This window comes from Nyctereutes procyonoides, unplaced genomic scaffold, assembly GCF_905146905.1.
Source record: "Nyctereutes procyonoides isolate TBG_1078 unplaced genomic scaffold, NYPRO_anot_genome, whole genome shotgun sequence".
NCBI lineage: Eukaryota > Metazoa > Chordata > Mammalia > Carnivora > Canidae > Nyctereutes > Nyctereutes procyonoides.
This window is the reverse complement of record NW_026575028.1, coordinates 2,976,634-2,998,612: the sequence shown is the minus strand read 5'-3', so window position 1 is coordinate 2,998,612 and position 21,979 is coordinate 2,976,634. Positions and strand designations below refer to the sequence as shown.

Genomic DNA, 21,979 nt, shown 5'->3' with positions numbered 1-21,979 from the left:
CATTGCATAGCAGTTAGTGTGAGAGCTGGCACTAAAACTCATGTCTTCTGATTGTAGGTTAGTGTTTTTTCCACTGTTGCACACTGCCAGTCCTTAAATACCTTCAATACAAGGAGTGATTTTGTTGTTGCTTCTTCATTTTTAAAAATATGATTCTTGTGATACACTTTTAAAATCCTTGTATAATGTGCTGCAGTTTTCCATTCAGATTAAAGGTTCATATACCTTCATTGGGGAGTACAGGCTAAAGATATGCCCTCCCAGACATTTTGTAGTTTATCTGCATTAACATCTTCATGTAATTGTTAATCTATTTTGTTATCTTTGTATGAAAAGCTCAGGAAAAAAAAAGTTCTATAGTCTGTCCTCTTCCCCTCCCCGCCCCTTTTGAAAGCTTGAAGTTATTTTGTCTGGGTAGTATGAGTTTCAGTTGGGCTGGGGGAATAGCTTTGGTTTCAGTGACAGCTCCATCATTTACTGTGTGATCTTGGGCAAGTTACTTAAATCTCTGTAAGACTAGTGTCATCATCCATAAAATCAAAATAATAGTACATGTGTCATGAAGATTAAATGAATTAACACATAAAAAGTGCTTGGCACAATTTGGCATATAGATACTACTCATTAAACATTAGAATTATTTAATGTGTGAATTTAAGTCCTTAAAAGTCATTTTGTGTTTTGATATCCTTTGTATTTTTAAATTTTTTTTGTTTTATTTATTTATGATAGGCACACAGTGAGAGAGAGAGAGGCAGAGACACAGGCAGTGGGAGAAGCAGGCTCCATACACCGGGAGCCCGACGTGGGATTCGATCCCGGGTCTCCAGGATCGCGCCCTGGGCCAAAGGCAGGCACTAAACCGCTGCGCCACCCAGGGATCCCCCTCCTTTGTATTTTTTTTTTTAATTTTTATTTATTATTTATGATAGTCACAGAGAGAGAGAGAGAGAGAGAGAGAGGCAGAGACACAGGCAGAGGGAGAAGCAGGCTCCAGGCACTGAGAGCCCGACTTGTGATTCGATCCCGGGTCTCCAGGATCGCGCCCTGGGCCAAAGGCAGGCGCCAAACCGCTGCGCCACCCAGGGATCCCCTCTGTATTTTTTGATGAAACTTTTTTTAAAACTTTTAATTTTTTATTATTTATTTATTTATTTTTAAGATTTTATTTATTTGTTCATGAGAGACAGAGAGAGAGAGAGAGGCAGAGACACAGGCAGAGGGAGAAGCAGGCTCCATGCAGGGAGCCCGATGTGGGACTTGAACCTGGGTCTCCAGGATCACACCCTGGTCAAAGGCAGGCGCCAAACCACCGAGCCACCCAGGGATCCCTGATGAAACGTCTTAAAAAAATTTGAGACAAAGCATACACAAACATGAGACAGAGGGAGAGGGAGAGGGAGAGGGAGAGAGAGAGAGAGAGAGAGAGAGAGAGAATTTCAAGCAGACTCCTTGCTGAGTGGGTTATCTTAACTGGATCTCACAACCCTGAGATCATGACCTGAGTTGGATGGTCAATTGACTAAGTCATCCAGACACCCATTTCGATTAAACTTTTATATGATGTATTTGTATTCCTGTAGATTTCCTCTTCTTCTTTCCTCCCCTCCCCTTTAATTCTATGTAATACATTCTATTGATTTGGAATAATATATTTTGTCATGGCTTATGCAAAAGGAGGAGCTGCCATACTTATTTCCTGTTGGGAGTAAACACATGTTAAGTAACTGAGATTTTATAGATTATCTCAATCATTTTTTAAGACAATGTAAAACAGTATAATGTGAATCCTAATTTATTCAGGGTTCTGAGAGCCGTGGTAGCTACTCTGTGGCTTCCCCAATCTGCTTCTTTTTTTTCTACTTGAGGAGGAAAGCTGATTTGGGTTTTTCTCTTTTGTCTTGGTTCTAGCACATGCAAATGACAATCCAGGCTCTCCAGGATGAATTGCGGATCCAGAGGGACTTGAACCAGCTCTTTCAGCAAGATAGTAGCAGTAGGACTGGTGAACCTTGTGTGACAGAGCTGACTGAGGAGAACTTTCAGAGGCTACATGCTGAGCACGAGCGGCAGGCCAAAGAGCTGTTCCTCCTTCGAAAGACTTTGGAGGAAATGGAGCTGCGTATTGAGACTCAGAAGCAAACCCTAAATGCTCGGGATGAATCCATCAAGAAACTTCTGGAGATGTTGCAGAGCAAAGGGCTTTCTGCTAAGGCTACTGAAGAAGACCACGAGAGAACAAGACGACTGGCAGAGGCAGAGATGCATGTGCACCACCTAGAGAGCCTTTTGGAGCAGAAGGAAAAAGAGAACAGTATGTTGAGAGAGGTGAGTGACTGATTTTTTGGTTGTTAAGACTTACTGATTGTCTTTTTTTCCCACTGATTAGTCAGCATCTTGGCTTAGATAAATTTATATGTTCTACTGAGTTAGTGGAGAGAATTTCTTCTTTGGTATTTAAGTGCTTCACTGATTTCTATTCTGATTTGCTCTCTTGCACGAAATGGCATTGACTGGTATATATAATGGCTTACTAACTTTCTGGGTCTCTGCCAGCCCCCTATTTGGTTTCTGTATACTCACTTTGTTGCTAGAGGGGCACAGAATATTCGTTGTTACTCACTTCTTGATGTGTTCATAAAACCAGAATTTTATGAACAAAACCAGAATCAGAGTATCTATTATTTAATTTTAGAATATATTTTTTTAAGATTTTATTTATTTATTTATAGAGACACAGAGTATGAGAGGCAGAGACACAGGCAGAGGGAGAAGCAGGCTCTATGCAGAGACCCCGACATGGGACTTGATCCAGGGTCTCCAGGATCACGCCCCGGGCTGCAGGCGGCACCAAACCGCTGCACCACCGGGGCTTCCCAATTTTAGAATATTTCTAAGAGAAAGTAAGTGGTTACCTCAGTTTAGGTGTTCTTGTATAGTCCTTGGCAGTAGTAATGGATGTTTGCCCTGTGGTTTCCATGGAGACTTGTTTTGCTATTAAAGATATATAGTAAAAATCATTTGCTGCCATGGAGGCACAGTGAGAAAGAATGATATAGAGACACACTGCATTTCCTTTTTATAGAGGAAACTCAGACTTTAGCTGACCACTGTGACTGTTGATAATTTTTCACTTTTTTAGATAATGATTGATTTCAAGAAATTAAAAATGAAAAATTCATCTTGCATTAAAAAGTTGACAGCTATAATTCTCTATGTGTGATCAGAGACTTCAGCCATTTGGGTAAGGAAAAAAAATCTCAGAACGTGTTAGTACCAGACTAAATGAAATAAGAGGAAAGAGATTAAAAAATGGAATATTCCCAGAATAGCAAAATAGCAACTTTAAGAGGATATTTCTAATTTTGAAGTTCTATAACTTTTCCTTTTGTAAAAAATCTGAAATATTTTGGGGATCCCTAGGTGGCTCAGCGGTTTAGTGCCTGCCTTCGGTCCAGGGTGTGATCCTGGAGTCCCGGGATCAGGTCCCACATCGGACTCCCTGCATGGACCCTGCTTCTCCCTCTGCCTGTGTCTCTGCCTCTCTCTCAGTCTGTGTCTCTCATGAATAAATAAATAAAATATTTTTTAAAAATCTGAAATATTTATTAACAGTGAGGACATTTTAGTTTTGATAAAGGGGAAATTCTGAATTTTTTAAAAACATGATTCTGTTACACAGTAAATTCACTGTAGGTTATTGTAGTAAAATTAGAAAATAGATTAGCGAAAAATAAAAATCCCAGGTATCATTACTTAGTGATAACTATTGTGTGTGTACATGCGTATATATATATACATATACATACAATGTATATAATTGTGTGTTGTATGTATATATTGTTCATACTTATAATGCATAATATACATATGTGCAATATATATACTATATATGTATAAGTGATCGTTTTTATTATGTATACATTCTTTCTTTTCTTTAGAAAGATAGAATACTAGGGGTGCCTGGGTGGCTCAGTAGGTTTACTGTCTGACTTTTTTTTTGTTTTAAGATTTTATTTATTTATTCATGAGAGATACACAGAAAGAGGCAGAGACACAGGCAGAGGGAGAAGCAGGCTCCCTGCATGGAGCCTGATGCAGGATTCAATCCAAGAGCCTCGGGATCACTCCCTGAGCCAAAGGCAGATGCTCAACTACTGAGCTACCCAGGTGCCCCAAGCATCTGACTCTTGTTTTTGGCTCAGGTTGTGTGCTTGGTGGGGAGTCTGCTTGGGATTCTCTCTTTCTACCCCATCCCACCCTGCATGTGCTTGCTTGTGCTCTCTCTCTCTCAAATGAGTAAGTAAATCTTAAAAAGATATAATGCTATCCATTAGTATTGTCTGATATTACTTTCTGTGATGATGAAAATGTTTTGTATCTGTTTGTTCATTATGGTAGCCACTAGTCACATGTGCCTATTGAGCCCTTGAAATGTGGCTACTGTGACTGAGGAACTGAATTTTAAATTCTATTTAAATATAATTAATCAATTTTAAAGTATCTACATGCAGCTAGTGGCTACTATATTAGTGCATGTATGTATAAGGCAATGTCACCCACTTTTCTTAATAATTTGTTTTGACCACCTTTCTTTTGTCAGGTACATGTAGAATTTTATAATTTCAGATGAATTTATAAAGTTCCATTATATTTATTTGAACACCTTTTAATGTTGAAAATTTAGACCATATTATATTTTTAGTATTATAAAACTGTATGTCACTGAATGTCATTAAATTTTGTGTTTAGGATAAATTCGAAGAAATTAATTTGCTTAAACTGTGTGTACATTTTGAAACTGAATAATCTTAACTTCCAGAGTGATTGGACCAGTTTATCTTCCCAGCAGCATAGAATGTGTTTACTTTACTTTATGGCCTGGCCATAGAACACTGTTAGAGAAGTTGTAATAATCTTAGCATGCAATATGAAATCTATGTCAGTATTGTGAATTTTGAATATTATGTTTATAGTGCTTCTGTTCTGAATATCTTGAGATATGCCCATTTATTTATTTAAAATTTTATTATATTATTTATTTTATTTAAAATTTTATTTTATTTCTTTTCTTAAAGATTTATTTATTTAGGGACATCTGGGTAGGTCAGTGTTGAGCATCTGCTTTTGGCTCAGGGCGTGATCCCAGGATACCAGGATTGAGTATGTATCAGGCTCCCCACAGGGAGCCTGCCTCTCTCTATGCCTATGTCTCTGCTCTTGCTCTCTCTCATGAGTAAATAAATAAAATCTTAAAAAAAGGATTATTTATTTGAGAGAGCACATGAGCAGGATGGGCAGAGGGAGAGGGAGTGAGAATCTGAAGCAGGCTCTGCACTGAGTACAAGCTTCATGTGGGGCCCGATCTTATGACCCTGAGATCATAATGTAAGCTGAAACCAAGAGTCGGAGGCTTCACTGACTGAGCCATCAGGCACTGTTATTTATTTAAAATTTTAAACTGAAGTAGAGTTGACATACAATGTCATGCTATTTTCAAGTGTACAATATTGATGATTTGATAGCTCTATATATAATGAGCTATGCTCACCAACAAGTGTAGCTACCATTTGTCAACGAACAATGCTATTACAGTACTATTGACTATACTTCCGATGCTGTATCTTTTATCCTTGTGATTTATTCATTTCATAACTGGAAGCCTCTATCTTCCACTTCCTTTTACCCATTTTGCCCATCCCCCTGACCCATCTCCTCTCTTGCAACCATCAATTTGTTTTCTATATTTACAGGACTGTTTCTGCTTTTTGCTTTTTCATTTTTTTTTTTTTTTAGATTCCACAGATAAGATCATATAGCATTTTTCTCACTTTATCTCAGCATAATACCCTCAAGGTCTAACCATGTTGTCATAAGTGGCGAGATCACATTCTTTTTTATTGTATTTAATTTTGAGTTTTGGAGTTAATAGGTGGTGAATAGTTAAGGATTGTAAAAAGCTACATTGGTATTCTGGCAGAGAATATGATATCAATCAGATATGATGAATTTGAAAAACTAGTGGGAAAGAAAAATGAATTTAAGACCAATTTTCAAATAACAAGCTCTACAAATATTAAGTCCTGCTTATGTATGTAATGTAGAAAGAAATATAGGCCTTGTCAGTCATACCAACACACAATTCCAGTTGCCATTAGTAACAGCATCATTTTATAGGAGAAACAGTCATGTGAATTAAAATTATTTAAGAGCAAGTGGAAATGATTGCTTCAGAAACAAATGTTATTCTTTTTCTTAAAGATTTATTTACTTATTTTAGAGAAAGAGAGCATGAGTGGGGGAGGCAGAAGGAGTAGAGTGAGGGAAAGAAGCAGATTCCCTACTGAGCACGAGGCCCTAAGCAGGGCTTGATCTCACAACCCTGAGCAAAATCAAGAATCAGATACTTAACTGGCTGAGCCTCCCATGTACCCCCGGAACCAAATGTCAAAAAAAAAAAAAAAAAAAAAAAGAAAGAAAAAAAAAGAAAAATGTTTGGCATTCTTGTTTTCTTTTCTGTTTCTCCTATTTACCTTCAAGACTTAGATCAAATTTCAGTTCTTCTGTAAAGTTTTCCTTGTGCAGCTCTATACATATATGTAGATGAACCAAACATATTATAATGTATTTATATTTACATGTATGCTTCTTCCTTATTCACTTAATCTTTTACATCAAAGATAAATTTTAAAAAAGATTTTATTTATTTTTATTTTTTGGGAGGAGAGTGTGTGAGTTTGGGGGGTTGAGGATAGGTGAAGTGGCAGAGAGAACCTTAAGCATGGAGCCTGATGTGGGGCTTAATCTCAGGGCCTTGAGATCATGACCTGAGCCAAAATCCAGTCAGACACTTAACTGACTGAACCATTCAGGCATCCCACCAAAGATAAATGTTTTATAAAATTTGCTTTATTTTGCAAATTTTATTTGCAAAATTTTATAAAGTTTGCTTTATAAAACCTTTATTTTGCTTGTGTCTAACAAGTACATAGTGGGTACTCAAGAAATGTTAGTTGAATAAGTTGAAATGTAGGTAAAAAACTTAAACCTGAAACTTATAGGAAGTATAGTGTTTTGAGGTTTTTCCCCCTGGTGTGACCACTAGGTACTAAAACCTGATGAAGGTTTCAAAACAAATTAAATCCCAAAGCTAGTTTTGCTTATGAGTTCAGTTATATGTATTATAAATAAAATATTAGCAGAGAGAGTCAGCATTATGATTAAATGATAAGACTCCAATCAAAAGGAGTTTATTCCTGGAATACCAGAATGCCTCAATATATCATACACAGTTATAATTTGTATTAGGTAAAAGGAATAGTGAACCTTGTGGTATTTGATGGCTGTTTCAAGGGTTTAGATAAAATGTTGCAGACCAAAAAGAAAAGTGTTGCTGACATTTTCATTGTCTTTGAAAATAAAATGAACTAAAAATAATTGAATGTTACTTTTATGATAAGATTTAAATAAATAATAACATAATAAAGATATCTTATAAACATATTTCAAACTAACAGCCAGCATCAAGCTTACTGTGACATACTGGACATACTTCATGCCCATTGAAGTTAGAGATCAAAGATGACTGTGTTCATTAGTGTTTAACATTATTTTGGAAGTATTAGGTCATGAAATTAGATAAGGAAATGGAATACATAATATCAGTAATGGTAATAGAGAGGCTGGGCTAAGTTTTCATTATAGTATAGATAGAAATATTAATATAAAGATGTCACTTTACCCTAAATCTGTAAATTTAACATAATCACAGTTGGGAATGATTTAGAAACATGTCCTAATGATACTGTTGTTTATTTGCAAGAAGAACAGTGTTGGAACACTTGCTTAAACAGATCATGATGTACATATTTTAAACCCGATGTTATTAAAATGTGTGGCACTGGCAAAGCTATAGATACCTAGATCAATGAAATAGAATGGAATCCAGAAGTAATGCAGCTTTCAGTATATGATGGATGTTTTGAAATAGCGGCCATCCATTTGGAAAATAGTTATTACGTCGTACATTCAAATTAAATTTTAGACGAAGTAAAAAAAAAAACTTTAAAAAAATAAAAATAAAAAAATAAAAAGAAGAAAATATAGGTCAAAAGCTTTTTCTTTTTTAAAGATTTTATTATTTACTCATGAGAGATGCAGAGGGAGAGGCTGAGACCTAGGCAGAGAGAGAGAGAAGCGGGCTCCATGCAGGGGGCCCGATGTGGGACTTGATCCACGGACTCTGGGATCACACCCTGGCTGAAGGTAGGTGCTCAACCACTGAGCCACCCAGGCATCCCTAAGTCAAAGGCTTTTAATATAATCTTGAGATAGGAAAGAATCTTTCATTGCCATAGTAAGAAACCTTAAAGAATTAAATTTGTGTATGTTAGAAAATACAGTTAACAAAAGTTAAAATGATAATTTGGGATAAAGCTTGGCTAACCTAATACATAAAGATTGTTTCTAAAGATTGTTTCTAAAACAGTAAGAGGCCAGAGGCACTTGGTACCATGTTTCCTTTCTCATTATTCAACAAATATCTATTGAGCTTCTAATAGGTGTTTGATCTAGGGATAAGCATGGAGTATACATTTTTCATGTCAGCACACATGGACTCTGCCTTCTTTTAGAATTTAAAAATCTGGTGGGAGACAGTTAACTGACAATTATGAGATGAACTACATGATTGGGTGGAGTCTAATTATGTTTGGGGGAGGGCATTTCTGTAAATAGAATAAGCATTTTTGAGGTGGTGCTCCATAAGACCTGAAGAAAGACAAGGAGAAACTCTTGCTGAGCATTTGGATAAAATCATTTCATGAAGAAAGGTTAACAGTTTCAGAAGGTCTGATAGGAAGGAATTTTGAGGACACAACAAGATGGCTGGAGGGCAAAAGCAAATTGTATAAGGTGAAGGCTGGCATCAGATGACAGGTTGAAGAGGTAGCCAGGGCCAAGTACATTCCTTTCATTCATCAATGTTTACTGGGCACTAACCAGGTGCAGAGCAGTAGGGAAATAGTGAAGGAAACCTGCCCTCTAGGAGGCAAGCACTTGCCTTCATGATCCTTGCAGGTAAATGCATCTGTTATACTCAAAGTGCAAGAAGAATCCATTCCGGTGTTTAACCAGGGGAATGTTAAGATCTAGTTTGCCTTTTATAGTTTACTCTGGTTGTGTTGAGAATGAGTGGGGGAGGGAGAGTCAAATGTGAATAGGATAGTCTAATACAAACTAACAGCTCTCATCTAGGTTAGGTGAGTGGCGACTTGAAATGACCATTGCACATTATATCAAGAAAGTCAAAAAGAATTGTGAGCTGGCAACACCAGGATGTCCATAGGTTTTGTTATTTATTGGACTTATTGTCCATCTTTTAAAAAAAATCAGTATTTCTTCAATTCTAAGACTCACTGTTTTTCTTATTTAAATAATACGGAATTGAGTTAAATCTTACCCTTGATGGCATCTCACAGTCTGTCAGTGAGGCAGTAGTTGTGCTGGATTTGTTTGTACTTTCACAGACAGTACCTGTTCCTTTTGTTACCACTTTAGTTGAGGGTGTGAACATTGTTGGTATTTCTCATGTTAACTTTAATTGTTGGTCAACATGTCATCAGTAATATGCAGTGAATTGGCATTGAAACCAAGGTTACTGGCATGGAGAAAGTTATAAAAACAGTTCAAAGTGATATATAATTAAACTGTAGTTAAATAAGTAGAGAATTCACAGTCAGTATAAAATAAAAATTTTGAGTGATAAAGCTTTGTGTCATGATTTATTTGGAGGTATTTTTTCCCTTTCTTTCCATTACATAAAACAGTGGTATCTACTACAATCAATGGCATCTTAGATTTGATGAAATACTGTAACATTATAATGGCATTCATATCTGATAGCTTTTGTGATTAGATTTCCATTTTGTTTATGAAAATGGTTCTGTAGATAACAGATAATAAATAATTCACCCAAATAAAAGCCAAAGAAGAAAAAAATAAGTTTAAGCATCGTATTTTGTTTGTACTGAAATTACATTTTTATGGGACTACTGATTGTTAGATTTTATATTGTTTACTGTAATACTTTTCCTTTGGTTGATAGAAGAGTGAAGACATTTATTGGACAAATATTGAACCATAGTCAGGACTTGTCTTGGCCAGTTCTTGGGGCTTTAGCATACAGAGTTTTAACAAGCTTTATAGGTAATTCTGTTATACACCAAAATTTGAGACCGGAGTTTGGGTTCTCAGTCTATTGGCAGAACATACCAAGTTGGCTATGGAATTTTTTGCATCTGCATTCCATGTACATACCCAACAGGCCAAATAAATAATATATTTGATGCCTATATATGCTCTGAATTTTAAAAACATAGATGTGGTAAATAAAGTATAAATTTGTTTTAAAACATTATATTCATGCTAGTTTTTGTCTCTGTAATATTTCAATCAACAAACCTTGTTAAGCATAACTGCTATGATGTTGGAGTTTACAGTAATCTTTGAAGTTGAAAGCACTAATATTTGACAAGGTTCTATGCTAGGAATTCTGAATCTAACTAGTATATCTGAGGAATACCTATTGTTATCATTGGCAGTTGTGTAAAGTGTAAGAGAAGATAGAAAAAAGAGAGAAGAGAAAAAATAGAAACAGCAGACAAAGCATAGGAAGAATTAAAAAAAAGAGGGGATCTGAAGTTTGTTGCTCTGAAAGTGATTTTGGAAAATATAGATAGTTGCATACCTTTTTTCAGGTTATTCTTCCTTCTTTCCTTGTGTCATTTGTGCCCATTTCCATTTTGACAAGAAAATCACGTTTTCTAGAGTAATGCCATTAGAGATGGTAAAGGGTTAAAGTATAATGGTGTCTGACAGACACAACAGTGAGGATTCTTTCTGCTTATTCTCCTCCTCATTTTTATTCCTGTCTCCTCTGTGTTTTGAGTACAGTAAACCCAGAACTTGTGAGGAGGATTGAATCTGTGAAGGAGTGTCACAATCTGGAGCTTCTACCCTTGAGCCAAGAGTGCTGGAGGCTAAAACCTAAAACTTGAAAAACAATTTTTTTCAGACATAAATACTACTATTCAGTCACAAATTCCCCTTTCTCTCTGTTGTGTAAGTAAAAGTTGACTGACTTTTTAAAAGAAATTACTAAAGAGAGAAAAATATGAAAATTCCTAACTTGTCTTCTAACTCTAGATTAGTCATTACTCTTTGGTAAAATAATGAGAGAAAATGAACGTATTTTCTGTTGTCTACCACAGTGGACAGTTTAACAAGATCCAGATAATTCTACCTGTACTCTTATTGTTTCTGAAAGAAAAATTTCAGGCCAAAGGAGTGAAGTAGAACAAACAAATAGAATATTCTAGTTGTTATTTTTATGTGAATAGTACATTCATTTCTATTTCCAGTCTCCTCTCTTTATTAATAGTGCAAGAATCAGAGGCTTGATGTACTCAGTGGGAAAGGGAGCTTGTCATCTCACCAACTGCCAGGTGTGTTCATAATGAGTTTTAAGGTGCAGGCCTCTGAATGGAAATTTGTTACAAGTGATATGCTTTACAGATGTCTTACCAGGAAAACTTTATGCCTGTGAATGGTTTAAAATGCATCCTAGTTCCTGCTTAGCAAAGGAGGATTTTTTTTTTGTTCGAATGGATTTGTTTTCTTTATGTTTTACTTACATGCTTGCTAGGATTCAAAATGAAATTATTATTGTTTAACCATAACACATTTGCAAATCTATCTTATTTGGAGTTAGGTAATGGGAAAGAAGTCAGATAAAATTACCTCACAACCTGAATTGTGAGGTATTTCAAAGAAATGCAGTTTTAATATTTTCAGGTTGATACAGAAATACCAAATGAGGGACACCTGGGTGGCTGGCTCAGTTGAGCATCTGCCTTTGGCTCAGGTCATGATCCTGAGGTCCTGGGATTGAGTCCCACATCGGGCTCCCCGCAGGGAGCTGCTTCTCTCTCTGCCTGTGTCTCTGCCTCTCTGTCTCTGTCTCTCTCTGTGTCTCTCATGAATAAATAAAATCTTTAAAAAAATTTAAAAAGAAAGAAATAGCAAATGAAAAATGTATAGGTTATAGAATTTTATTAATAGATGAAGATTATTTGCAATTAGAGGGATTCATTTTATTTTTGCTTATACTTTTTAAAGTTTTACACTCATTTTACTGAATAAATGTTACTAAATATCTGCTGTGTGCCCAGTTGATCTCTTGCATACAATATGGAGAATAGATTAAATGTGGACATACTAGAGGCTCAGAGGAAACTGATGAGTTTGTTGTTTTAATGTAAGTGAGAGATTATTATGGCCTGAACTAATGTGTTGAGATTTTCTTCTGGATTAGTGTGTTCTGGATTTTACTCTCTTAATGAAGGTTTTGCCTTGTGAAATTGTGGATTAACTTGATCTTTAGAAGACCGGCTTGTAAATGCGATTAGGGTTGATGTAGATAGCCTTTCCTCTTTCAGGAATAAATTAGTTAACTTTTAAGACTTGGCCTGTCTGGTTCCTTTGATGTTCTCCTAATTTTGGCTATTTGGAACTAGAATTTTTCCCAGGCCCATGTGAATTTAGGTAGTTGCTCAACTCATAGCTCTCTGGTAGTTCTGTTGCTAGTAATTGTTCTTTGTCTGACATTGTGGAATCTTGCCCTGTGCGCACACACTTAGTGTTTGGCCAGAGACTCAAAGGGACCCCTGTCAGATTAGACACTGTTGCTTTTATGGCTGGCTTCCTTCTCTGTGATAGTCTGCTTTGCACGTTTCCACTGTCTCAGGAGTCTTATCCATTGATCTGTCTTCTGAGATTTGTATGACTGCTGTTTTCTGTTTGGGCTTCCTCTCCTTGCATCATAGATGGGATAGCAAGTCTGAACCATCAGTGTTTGTTTCCCTTATTTCAAGTACCATAGACCTATGTGCTTGTTTTCCAGTGTCTGAAAAGTTATTTCATGCATTTTACCTAATTTTAAAATAGTTTACAATAGGAGGGCCAGTTCTCTATCCATTATGGTCAGAACATGTTGCTTTGGTAGAGAGTGAGAAGTGAATGGGAAATTCCATGAAGGATTCAAAGCAGACTAAACTGTTATATGATTTGTTGATGCTTTATGAAGATTACCCTGGTGCTCTCTTGAGAAAGGACAGAGGAAGTGGAAGGAAACTAGAGGCAGTTGTAGTAATCCAGGGTTAAACTGAACTGGAAATGGAATGAAGTGGAATAATTCAAGACATATTTTGAAGCTAGAACAATCACTGCACGCAGTTTGAATTGGTTGTGGGAAATAAAGATCTGGGAAAAATGAGACATTGGTGTTTGGCTTGAGCCACTGGGAAGGTAGTGCCGTTTAATGAGATGGAGAAGACTCCTTTCTCATCACACTCATCAGATCAGGGGCTCTATTAGGGAAAAGAAAAATTAAGAGATTTGTTATGGACAGTATATAGGTTAAATTACCTATTAGACATCTAAACAGAGATGTCAAATGGGCAGTTGGATAAATGAGTCTGAAATCAGAGCAGAGGGCCTAGGAATTCACTAGTGTTTCAGTTGAATTTTAAGCAATGTTATGGAATAGAGAGTTTAGCAGGAAAAGAGAAGAGGGTTTAGGACTTGTCCCCTGGTCATTATAGTATTTAGGGGTCTAATTTAGAAGGAAGAAACTGCAAAAGAAACAGAAGGAGCACTTGGAGAGAAAGAAGAAGAGAGTGTAGTCTCATAATAACAGTCAAGAGAAAATACGTGTATAGGAGGGAGTGACCCACTGCTTTGAAGGCCTCTGAGAGTTTTAGGAAGATGAGGACAGAAAGGTGTCCACTAGATTTGGCACCCTGGAATTCACTGGTAATGTGGCTGAATTGCTTGAATGGAGAAGTAGAGAAAGAATTAAAATAAATTAAAGCAATAGTCTTCCAGTGTGTTACTAGGGAGATTGATTTTGGGAGCCTGTTGCTATAATCCAGACAGATGATGGTTCCAGAACTTTTTTTTTTTAAGATTATTTATTTATAATGAAATATGAATGACAGAGGGAGTGGGACAGAGATATAGGCAGAAGGAGAAGCAGGCTCCCTGCTCCCTGCAGGGACTCAATCCCAGGACCCCGTGATCATTACCTGAGCTGAGGGCAGACACTCAACTACTGAGCTATCCAGCTCTCCCAGTCCCAGAATTTCTAGGAGGGTTAGAAATGCTGGGTACAGAAGTTATATAGCCAAAACCAGTCTCAAATACATCATGCTCCTTTATTGGTTTAGTGTAGACAGTGCTTTTCTTGGTACAGGGTACAAACACAGCACCAAGACATCACTGTTTGGCTGACATCACTGACACTGCTCACTACCCTTGGAACCTCTGCCATTCCTGAGACTGGGAGCTTGAGGTAACTGCTGCCTCTGCCACTCATTGTCAGACTTGTCTCTATTCAGGTCCCTGATTCTTCTGTTAAAAGGTTCTGAATCAAAGTGATATATGTGTCTGACTGGGGAGATTAGGTCTTGTGTTTGGATTTTAACTGCCAGAAAGGCTGAGGAAAAAGTATGTGGCATCCTTAGCTTCTGTTGTAGAAGGAAGACTGTCTTAAAATGTGGAATCCGGGGATCCCTGGGTGGCACAGCGGTTTAGCGCCTGCCTTTGGCCCAGGGCGCGATCCTGGAGACCCAGGATCGAATCCCACGTCGGGCTCCCGGTGCATGGAGCCTGCTTCTCCCTCTGCCTATGTCTCTGCCTCTCTCTCTCTCTCTCTCTGTGTGACTATCATAAATAAATAAAAATTAAAAAAAATAAAATATGGAATCCCCAAACATAGAAGGGAGATTAGATACCATGGCAAGAAAGGGTAAAAAGATATCCACTACAAGGCTAGAGAAATAGATTTTGCAGGTTATTGATGGAAATGTAATATAGTTGACTTTTGGATAATGACGGGGTTGGAAGCTGACCCCTGTTTAGTTGAAAATCTGTATAGAGTGTCTGACTCTTCCAGAACTTAACTACTGATAACCTACTGTTGACTGCAAGCCTTACTGATAACATAAATGGTTGATTTACATGTGGTTTGTATGTCATATGTATTATTTACCATATTCTTTAAGTGAGCTAGAGAAAAGCAAATGTTATTTAAAAATCATAAGAGAAAATACATTTATAGTACCATACTATATTTATTGAAAAAATAATACATGTAGGGGTGCCTGGGTGGCTCAGTCGGTTAAGTGTCTGCCTTCCAGCTTAGGTCATGGTCCTGAGCTCCTGGGATGGAGCCCCAGGTGGGCTCCCCACTCAGCCAGGAGTCTGCTTCTCCCTCTCCCGCTGCCCCTCCCCCTGCTCGTGTTCTCTCTCTCTCTCTCTCATAAATAAATAAAAATTATAAAATCTTAAAAAAAAAGAATAATACTTGTATAAGTGGACCAGCACAGTTCAAACCCATGTTGTTCAAGGGTCAACTGTAGTTGAATTTGTGGGATTTGGGAGAAGGGCTACCCTGTATTGTTGGTGTGCCTGTTCAGCCAAACAAGAGCTTCCTGCTGATGGAGCAAGTGGGGCCTAAAACTCAACCAGTGTTTCATGCTGAGGTTGCTTCTACTCTACAGGGGTTGTTTTTTTTTCTAATTCCTAGTAAGTTTCTATGTGGGCTAGTGGAGTCCCTGGATTGGGGATATAGAACTGAGAAGAGTTCTAAGGATTGAATTTAGAAAATGTCTGTCTGTGGTTATGATAGGGGAAAGGAGAGAGAACAAGTCTTTAGAGCTAGGATAATTCTTTAATGGAAGGCAGTTGAAAATTTTAAAGATGTTCCTCCCTTAACTGTCTCTCTCATTAAAAAAAAAAAAAGAAAAGAAAACTATTAAATGAGTTCAGAAGGGATGTGGACTGACAACAGCTATAAGATTTAGAAACAAGAAGACCTTTCTTTATTTGATAGAGAGAGTGGTCCAATAGAGAGGTGAAGATTAACACTAGCTGACAATTTATTCATTTTTTCAGTCTTTCCTTCATCCAACAAAAGAGGAATGGATATGGAGGAGAAATAATTTTTAATGATTACTTACATGTCTCACAGTGTTTAAGGAATACAAAGGACAGTTTTGCCCTGAAGGAGTTTACAGTCTGGTATATTAGAGAAGATTATTCCAAATATAATGTAGTAAGTGTTAGAGGAAGATTATCTAGAAGTAAGAGGAGGTGTATGTAACTCAGCACAGGGATAGAAAGGGGTTCATAGGTTCCCTTAAGTCTTGAAAGTTTGGTAGCCTTTTGTTTTCATCCACTCATCATTCATGTATAGGTTAGAAGGTACATGCTATGAGTAGGAAAAGCAGAGTAAGGTAAAGGGGAAGGGACATGTGGATTCTTTTTTGTCAGTTTTAAGTTTTAAAATAAGATATGCTGTGCTACATTAAACATTAATTTTTTAATGAAAAATTTCAAACCTATACTTATAACTCAGATATACCAATTACCAAAATTTTGCCACACTTTGTTTCAGTGTCCTATTTTTTCCCTTTCCTTCTTTTTTCACCAAAGATTTTATTTATTTTTATTTTTATTTTTTTTAATATTTTTATTTCCAGAATGGCTGTACCAGCTACCTTCCCACCAACAGAAGGTCCCATTTCTCTGCATCTTCACCAGCATCTGTTGTTTCCTGAGGTGTTGATCTTAGCTATTCTGACTAGTGTGAGTTGGTAACTCCTCATGGGTTTGAATTGTATTTCCCTGATCCCAAATGATGTTGATCATCTTTTCATGTATTGCTGGGCATTTGTTTGTCTTCTTTGGAGAAATGTCTTTTGTTTTTTTTAAGCTATTTTTTTAAAATAATAAATTTATTTTTTATTGGTGTTCAATTTGCCAGCATACAGAATAACACCCAGTGCTCATCCCGTCAAGTGCCCCCTTCAGTGCCCGTCACCCATTCACCCCGACCCCCGGCCCTCCTCCCCTTCCATCACCCTCACCAAAGATTTTAAAACAAATTCCTGACATGATGTAACTTACCTCTCTATAGACTTTGGTATGCACCGCCAAAACATTTGGACTTTTTTTTTTTTTTTTTGTATAACCACAATGTGATTATCACAAATCATAAACCTAATAATCTAGAAGAGACATTTGAGTCAAGATTTGAAGGAGAGAAAGTCCTCTCCATGAGCTGATTGATGAAAAAGAGTTTAGGTAATGGAAACATCTGGTGTAAAGTCCTAAGGAATGGGAGAATGCCTAGCATATTTGAGGAACAGCAGGGAGTCCAGTGTAGTTAAAGCATGGTGACTGAGGGAAGAGTGATAAAACATGAGGTCTTGTAGACTACTGAGGGGACTTTGGCTTGCTTTGAGTCACATAGGGAACCATGATAAGAGTTTTGAGCAGAAGAGTGACAAGATTAAATTCATACTCTAAAAGGTCACTCTGAGTGCTCTGTTGAGAATAGACTGTAGGGGAGCAACATAAAAAGTGAGGAACCCAGTTAGGAGCTTGTTTTTAGATTTAAAAGAGATATATATCTATATCTATATAGATACAGAGATATATGTGTATATATATATATCTACATATATATATAGGCACACACACGTATATATTAAGATTTATTTATTTGGGGGAGAGGGAGGGGGGAGATAGAAAATATGGGGGGATGGGCACAGAGAGAGGGCGAGAGAGTCCCAAGTAGACCTGGTGCAGGGCTGGATCTCAGGACCTCGAGATCACACTCTGAGCAGAAAACCAAGAGTTGAATGCTTAACCAACTGTGTCACCCAGCCACCCCTAAAAGATACATTTTTGTTAGTGGCTCACTCCAAATGGTAAGAGTGTTTGCGTTTTGGATATATTTTGAAGGTTGAGTTAACTGGATTTCCTGATTGTGGCTTGAAAGAGAAAGGAAGACATTAAGAATTAGGTATTTCACCTGAGTAACTGGAAGGATGGAGCAGGTTTTAGAGTACCACCAAGAATTTAATTTACTCTTGGGCATGAAGAGTTTGAGATATTTGTTAAACATACAGATGGGATACCTTGTTTGAATATTTAAGGCTAGAGTCAGGGAGAAAAGTAGCAGAAAGGGTGGTATGTATTAATAGTGGTTTACACTATAGTTTCATCAACCAGCTGGTAAATGTGGATGTTCAGAAGTTACTGGTTTTTAAACTGTTGACTGTTAATAATTTAGAACTTTTGTCAGTTCAGGACAGTTCTTCCAGGAAGAGGTAATTTGGTGAATTGCGCAGTTCTATTTTCTGTTTCTCTTAAACCATTCTTCCTGGTCAGGCAGGAATGAATAAATTAGGTGAAAGGTTTAATTATTATACCTATAATACTTATAGGTATAAGTATTATACATTCCTTTTCTTATGGTTAAGTATGGTTCAGATGGAAAGTATTCAACTGCGTATTCTCTGGGATCACTAGAAAGCTATGCCAGGGTACTTTGGAAATGTTAACTGATTAAGTCAGAGACATTCACAAAATCTGACAGGAAATATCCTGAGGTGGAATGATAACCTTACTGTGACCCTTGAAGACCTTAATTGTGATATTACTACCATTGCTTCCTTTCTTCCTGATTCTGAACTCACTAAAATTGAGATTAAAAAGAATAGCTGTGCTTTTCTGACATTTTATAAACATGAACTATGAGGAAACTTGCCCAACAACCTTATTTTGTCTTTCTACTTGTTACCCCACTGGAGAGAGATTTTCATTATAGGTAGCCAGGTTGTTACTCCAGGGTAGATGTTAGAGAAAGGATGTGGTTAACACAAATGCTTTTAGTAGCTTTGTGCAGTGCGGGCTGATTGTGACTGCTTTTATTTCTCCTTTTAAAAAGGGAATATTTCTAGTCTACCTTTTGGATCTTGGAGTTCTGATTTATATGTTTTAGAATCATGTGGAAAATTGACAGACCAATCTGGGTTTGTGCTGTAGTTTCCATCTGTCGTACTGATTTTATCTGTTTGACTAATTTTAACTAACTAGGTGTTCATAGACAGGGACTCTATCCCTGTGTGCTTGACCCTTAGAGTTCCTTAGCCTGGATGCAGTCTGTGGGTTCTCTGATCCACTAGGAAGGTCTGGTACACAGGGATCAGTCTTACAAGGATGGTATATCTTTTTTACACAATTAGTCTCTCTCCCCATCTTTCTCTAACCTCTATTTAAGACAAAAGAAGAGCGAAAAGGAAGACACTTACTCTCTCTTTTGCTTCTCTTGTATAGGAGATGCACCGGAGATTTGAGAATGCTCCTGATTCCGCCAAAACAAAAGCTCTGCAAACTGTTATTGAAATGAAGGTAAGTAAGAATCTATGAAAAAATCTTCTGAGTCAGTTTTAAGTGATTTTTAAACTTTTAAATGATTACACACTTCCGTGTGTGTTTTAGAAAGTGGTATGTGATAATATTTCACTTACTTTGTAGATTGAGAAGAAATAGTAAGACAATGAAAATGACACTGTAAAAGAACTTCAGTTTTATTCCCTTTTAGTTATAGATCATAACTCAAATGGGACCAAAAACACTTGTCCAGAATTTCTTTAAATCAGCTCTGCTTAAACCTTTTGATCTCAGGACTCTTCTATTCTCTTTTTTTCTTTTTCTTTTTAAAATATTTTATTTATTTACTCATGAGAGACACACACACAGAGAGAGAGAGGGAGAGAGAGGCAGAGACACAGGCAGAGGGAGAAGCAGGGTCCATGCAGGGAGCCCGATGTGGGACTCGATCCTGGGTCTCCAGGATCACACCCTGGGCCCAAGGCAGGCGCCAAACAGCTGAGCCACCCAGGGACCCTCTTCTATTCTCTTAAGACAAGCTCATTCATTCGTTTTTAGAAAATGTCTGCCTAATAGCCTAGAAACTATAATTTGTCAATTGTTCTTTCAGGTAAAAATGATGTTCTATAAAAATAGTATCTAATGTGGCTTGCAACTCAAAGAGGCACATAAGTGCTATTTCTAAGGAACAACTGTCATACTTCAATGGGCAGAGATGCCTAGCTCCTTCCCATTTCATCACAAAGAATATTAAAAAGATGCATTCCTAAGGGTTGCGATTAATTAAAAGTAATAATTTTTACTGCTTCATTTAGGGACATTCTCAAGAGAAGCAGTCTTCCAAAAATTTTATTTCTAGGGGCGCCTGGCTAGCTCAATTGGCAGAGCATGTGACTCTTACCTCGGGGTCATGATTGTAAACCCCACATTGGGCCTAGAGCTTACTTAGTTTTTTATTTCCCCCTTAATATATTTTTCTTTTTTTTCTGTGAGTGCCTGACCTGTAAAGTACAATGACTGCTGGTGTGGTTTGGTGCTACTCCCTGTTGTCCTGATACACTAGCAGTTTTTCCACCATTATATACCTTTAGTACAAATGTTAACATAGTGGAGAAGGCAAATAAAGTCATAATATTATTATGAAAATAGTTTTGACTATGTAGATGTCTTGAAAAGGTCTGGGGGATCCAGAACATAGAACATGGACCATACTTTGAAAAACTATGCCTTAAGTTAATGAATAGTTAGAAATCTTTAGGCTCTGTGTTACGATGATCAAGAGCTTGTCTTCTAAATTCCTTGGATTCAAAATTTGGCTTTACTTGAATCAGTTGTATGACACAGAACAAGTTACCTAACCTCTCCCTATGCCTCAATTTCTTTATTGATAGAAGGTGATGATAAACCACCATCCTATAGGTGGTTTTGAGTTTTAAATTAGTTATAGCAAGTAAAATATTTTGAATAATACCTGGTATATTGTAAACTGTTAGCTGCTACTACTGTTATTTTTATGAACATCATATTCTTTCTTACAAAAGTGGAAAGACTTATAGATAAGAACTTCTCTCTTTTTCTCTTTTTTTAGCCTCTTCATATTCCCTTGAAAGTTTGACACTGTTTTTACTTTGTAGGCCTTTAGTTAATATTTGGTGATATGACAAGAATATTTAGTTTATTGGTATATGGTTTTATGCAAATAGATGCTTCTTAAGTATAGTTATAAGAACTTTTCTCTGAATTTAAATGATTTCTTCTTAAGATGGATAATGTTTCTTGGGGCCTTGTGGAGGCTTTGTAGGCTATGTGATGAACAGAACTTGAGTTCATAGCTGGAGGTGATTTGTTTGGAACACCAGTCCCTCTTTCAATGGCCCCTTTTCATCCCCCCAAGACCCCCAATTAATGTCAGAAGTAAGCCACATTTCATTTATTGGATAGTCACATGCAAATGCCTAGTATCTTAGTTATTCTTAAGGGACTATATCCTGATATTTCCAGGAAGATACATCTTAAAGGTGTAATCTTAAAGGTGAATTTTCAGATAGTACAATGAAAATAGTTTATAGGCATAACCTTGTTTTACTCTGCTTCACTTTATTGTGTTTTGCAGATACTGTATTTTACAAATTGAAGGTTTGTGGCAACCTTGCATCAGGCATATCGTTTGATGCTATTTTTTCTTTTTTTTTGTTTTTGTTTTTTTTTTTTTTTGATGATGCTATTTTTTCAACAGCATTTGCCCCTTCATGTCTATGTGTCACATTTTAGTAATTCTTGCAATATTTCACACTTTGTCATTATTATTCTATTTGTTATGGTGATCTGTGATCTTTGATGTTACTGTTGTAGTTGTTTTGGGTGCCACTGATAAATGGCGCCACTTGATAAATCTGTGTATTCTGCCTGCCTCACTGACCTGCAATTCCCCTAGAACTAACTCCCCCTCTCCTCAGGCCTCCCTGTTCCCTGAGACACAATAATGTTAAAGTTAGGCCAACTAATAACCCTACAGTGGTGGTCTCTACATGTTCAAGTGAAAAGAGTCACATGTCTTTCGTTTTAAATGACAAACTAGAAATGATTAAGCTTAGTGAGGAAGGCATGTCCAAAGCTAAGATAGGCTTGAAAGCCAGGCCTCTTGCACCAAACAGCCAAATTATGAATGCAAAGGGAA

At 37.0% G+C, this 21,979-nt stretch overlaps 1 protein-coding gene across 14 annotated transcripts in view; it reads left to right on the top strand.

Annotated features, from left to right (window-relative positions):
* Window positions 1-21,979, top strand: part of ERC1 (ELKS/RAB6-interacting/CAST family member 1) — a 527,112-nt gene that overhangs the window by 88,916 nt on the left and 416,217 nt on the right. For all 14 annotated transcript variants that reach the window (XM_055315461.1, XM_055315467.1, XM_055315465.1 and 11 more), the window contains exons 3-4: window positions 1,912-2,328; window positions 19,246-19,320. In XM_055315461.1, the coding sequence (XP_055171436.1) occupies window positions 1,912-2,328; window positions 19,246-19,320 (492 nt within the window). The remainder of the gene's footprint in view (window positions 1-1,911; window positions 2,329-19,245; window positions 19,321-21,979) is intronic.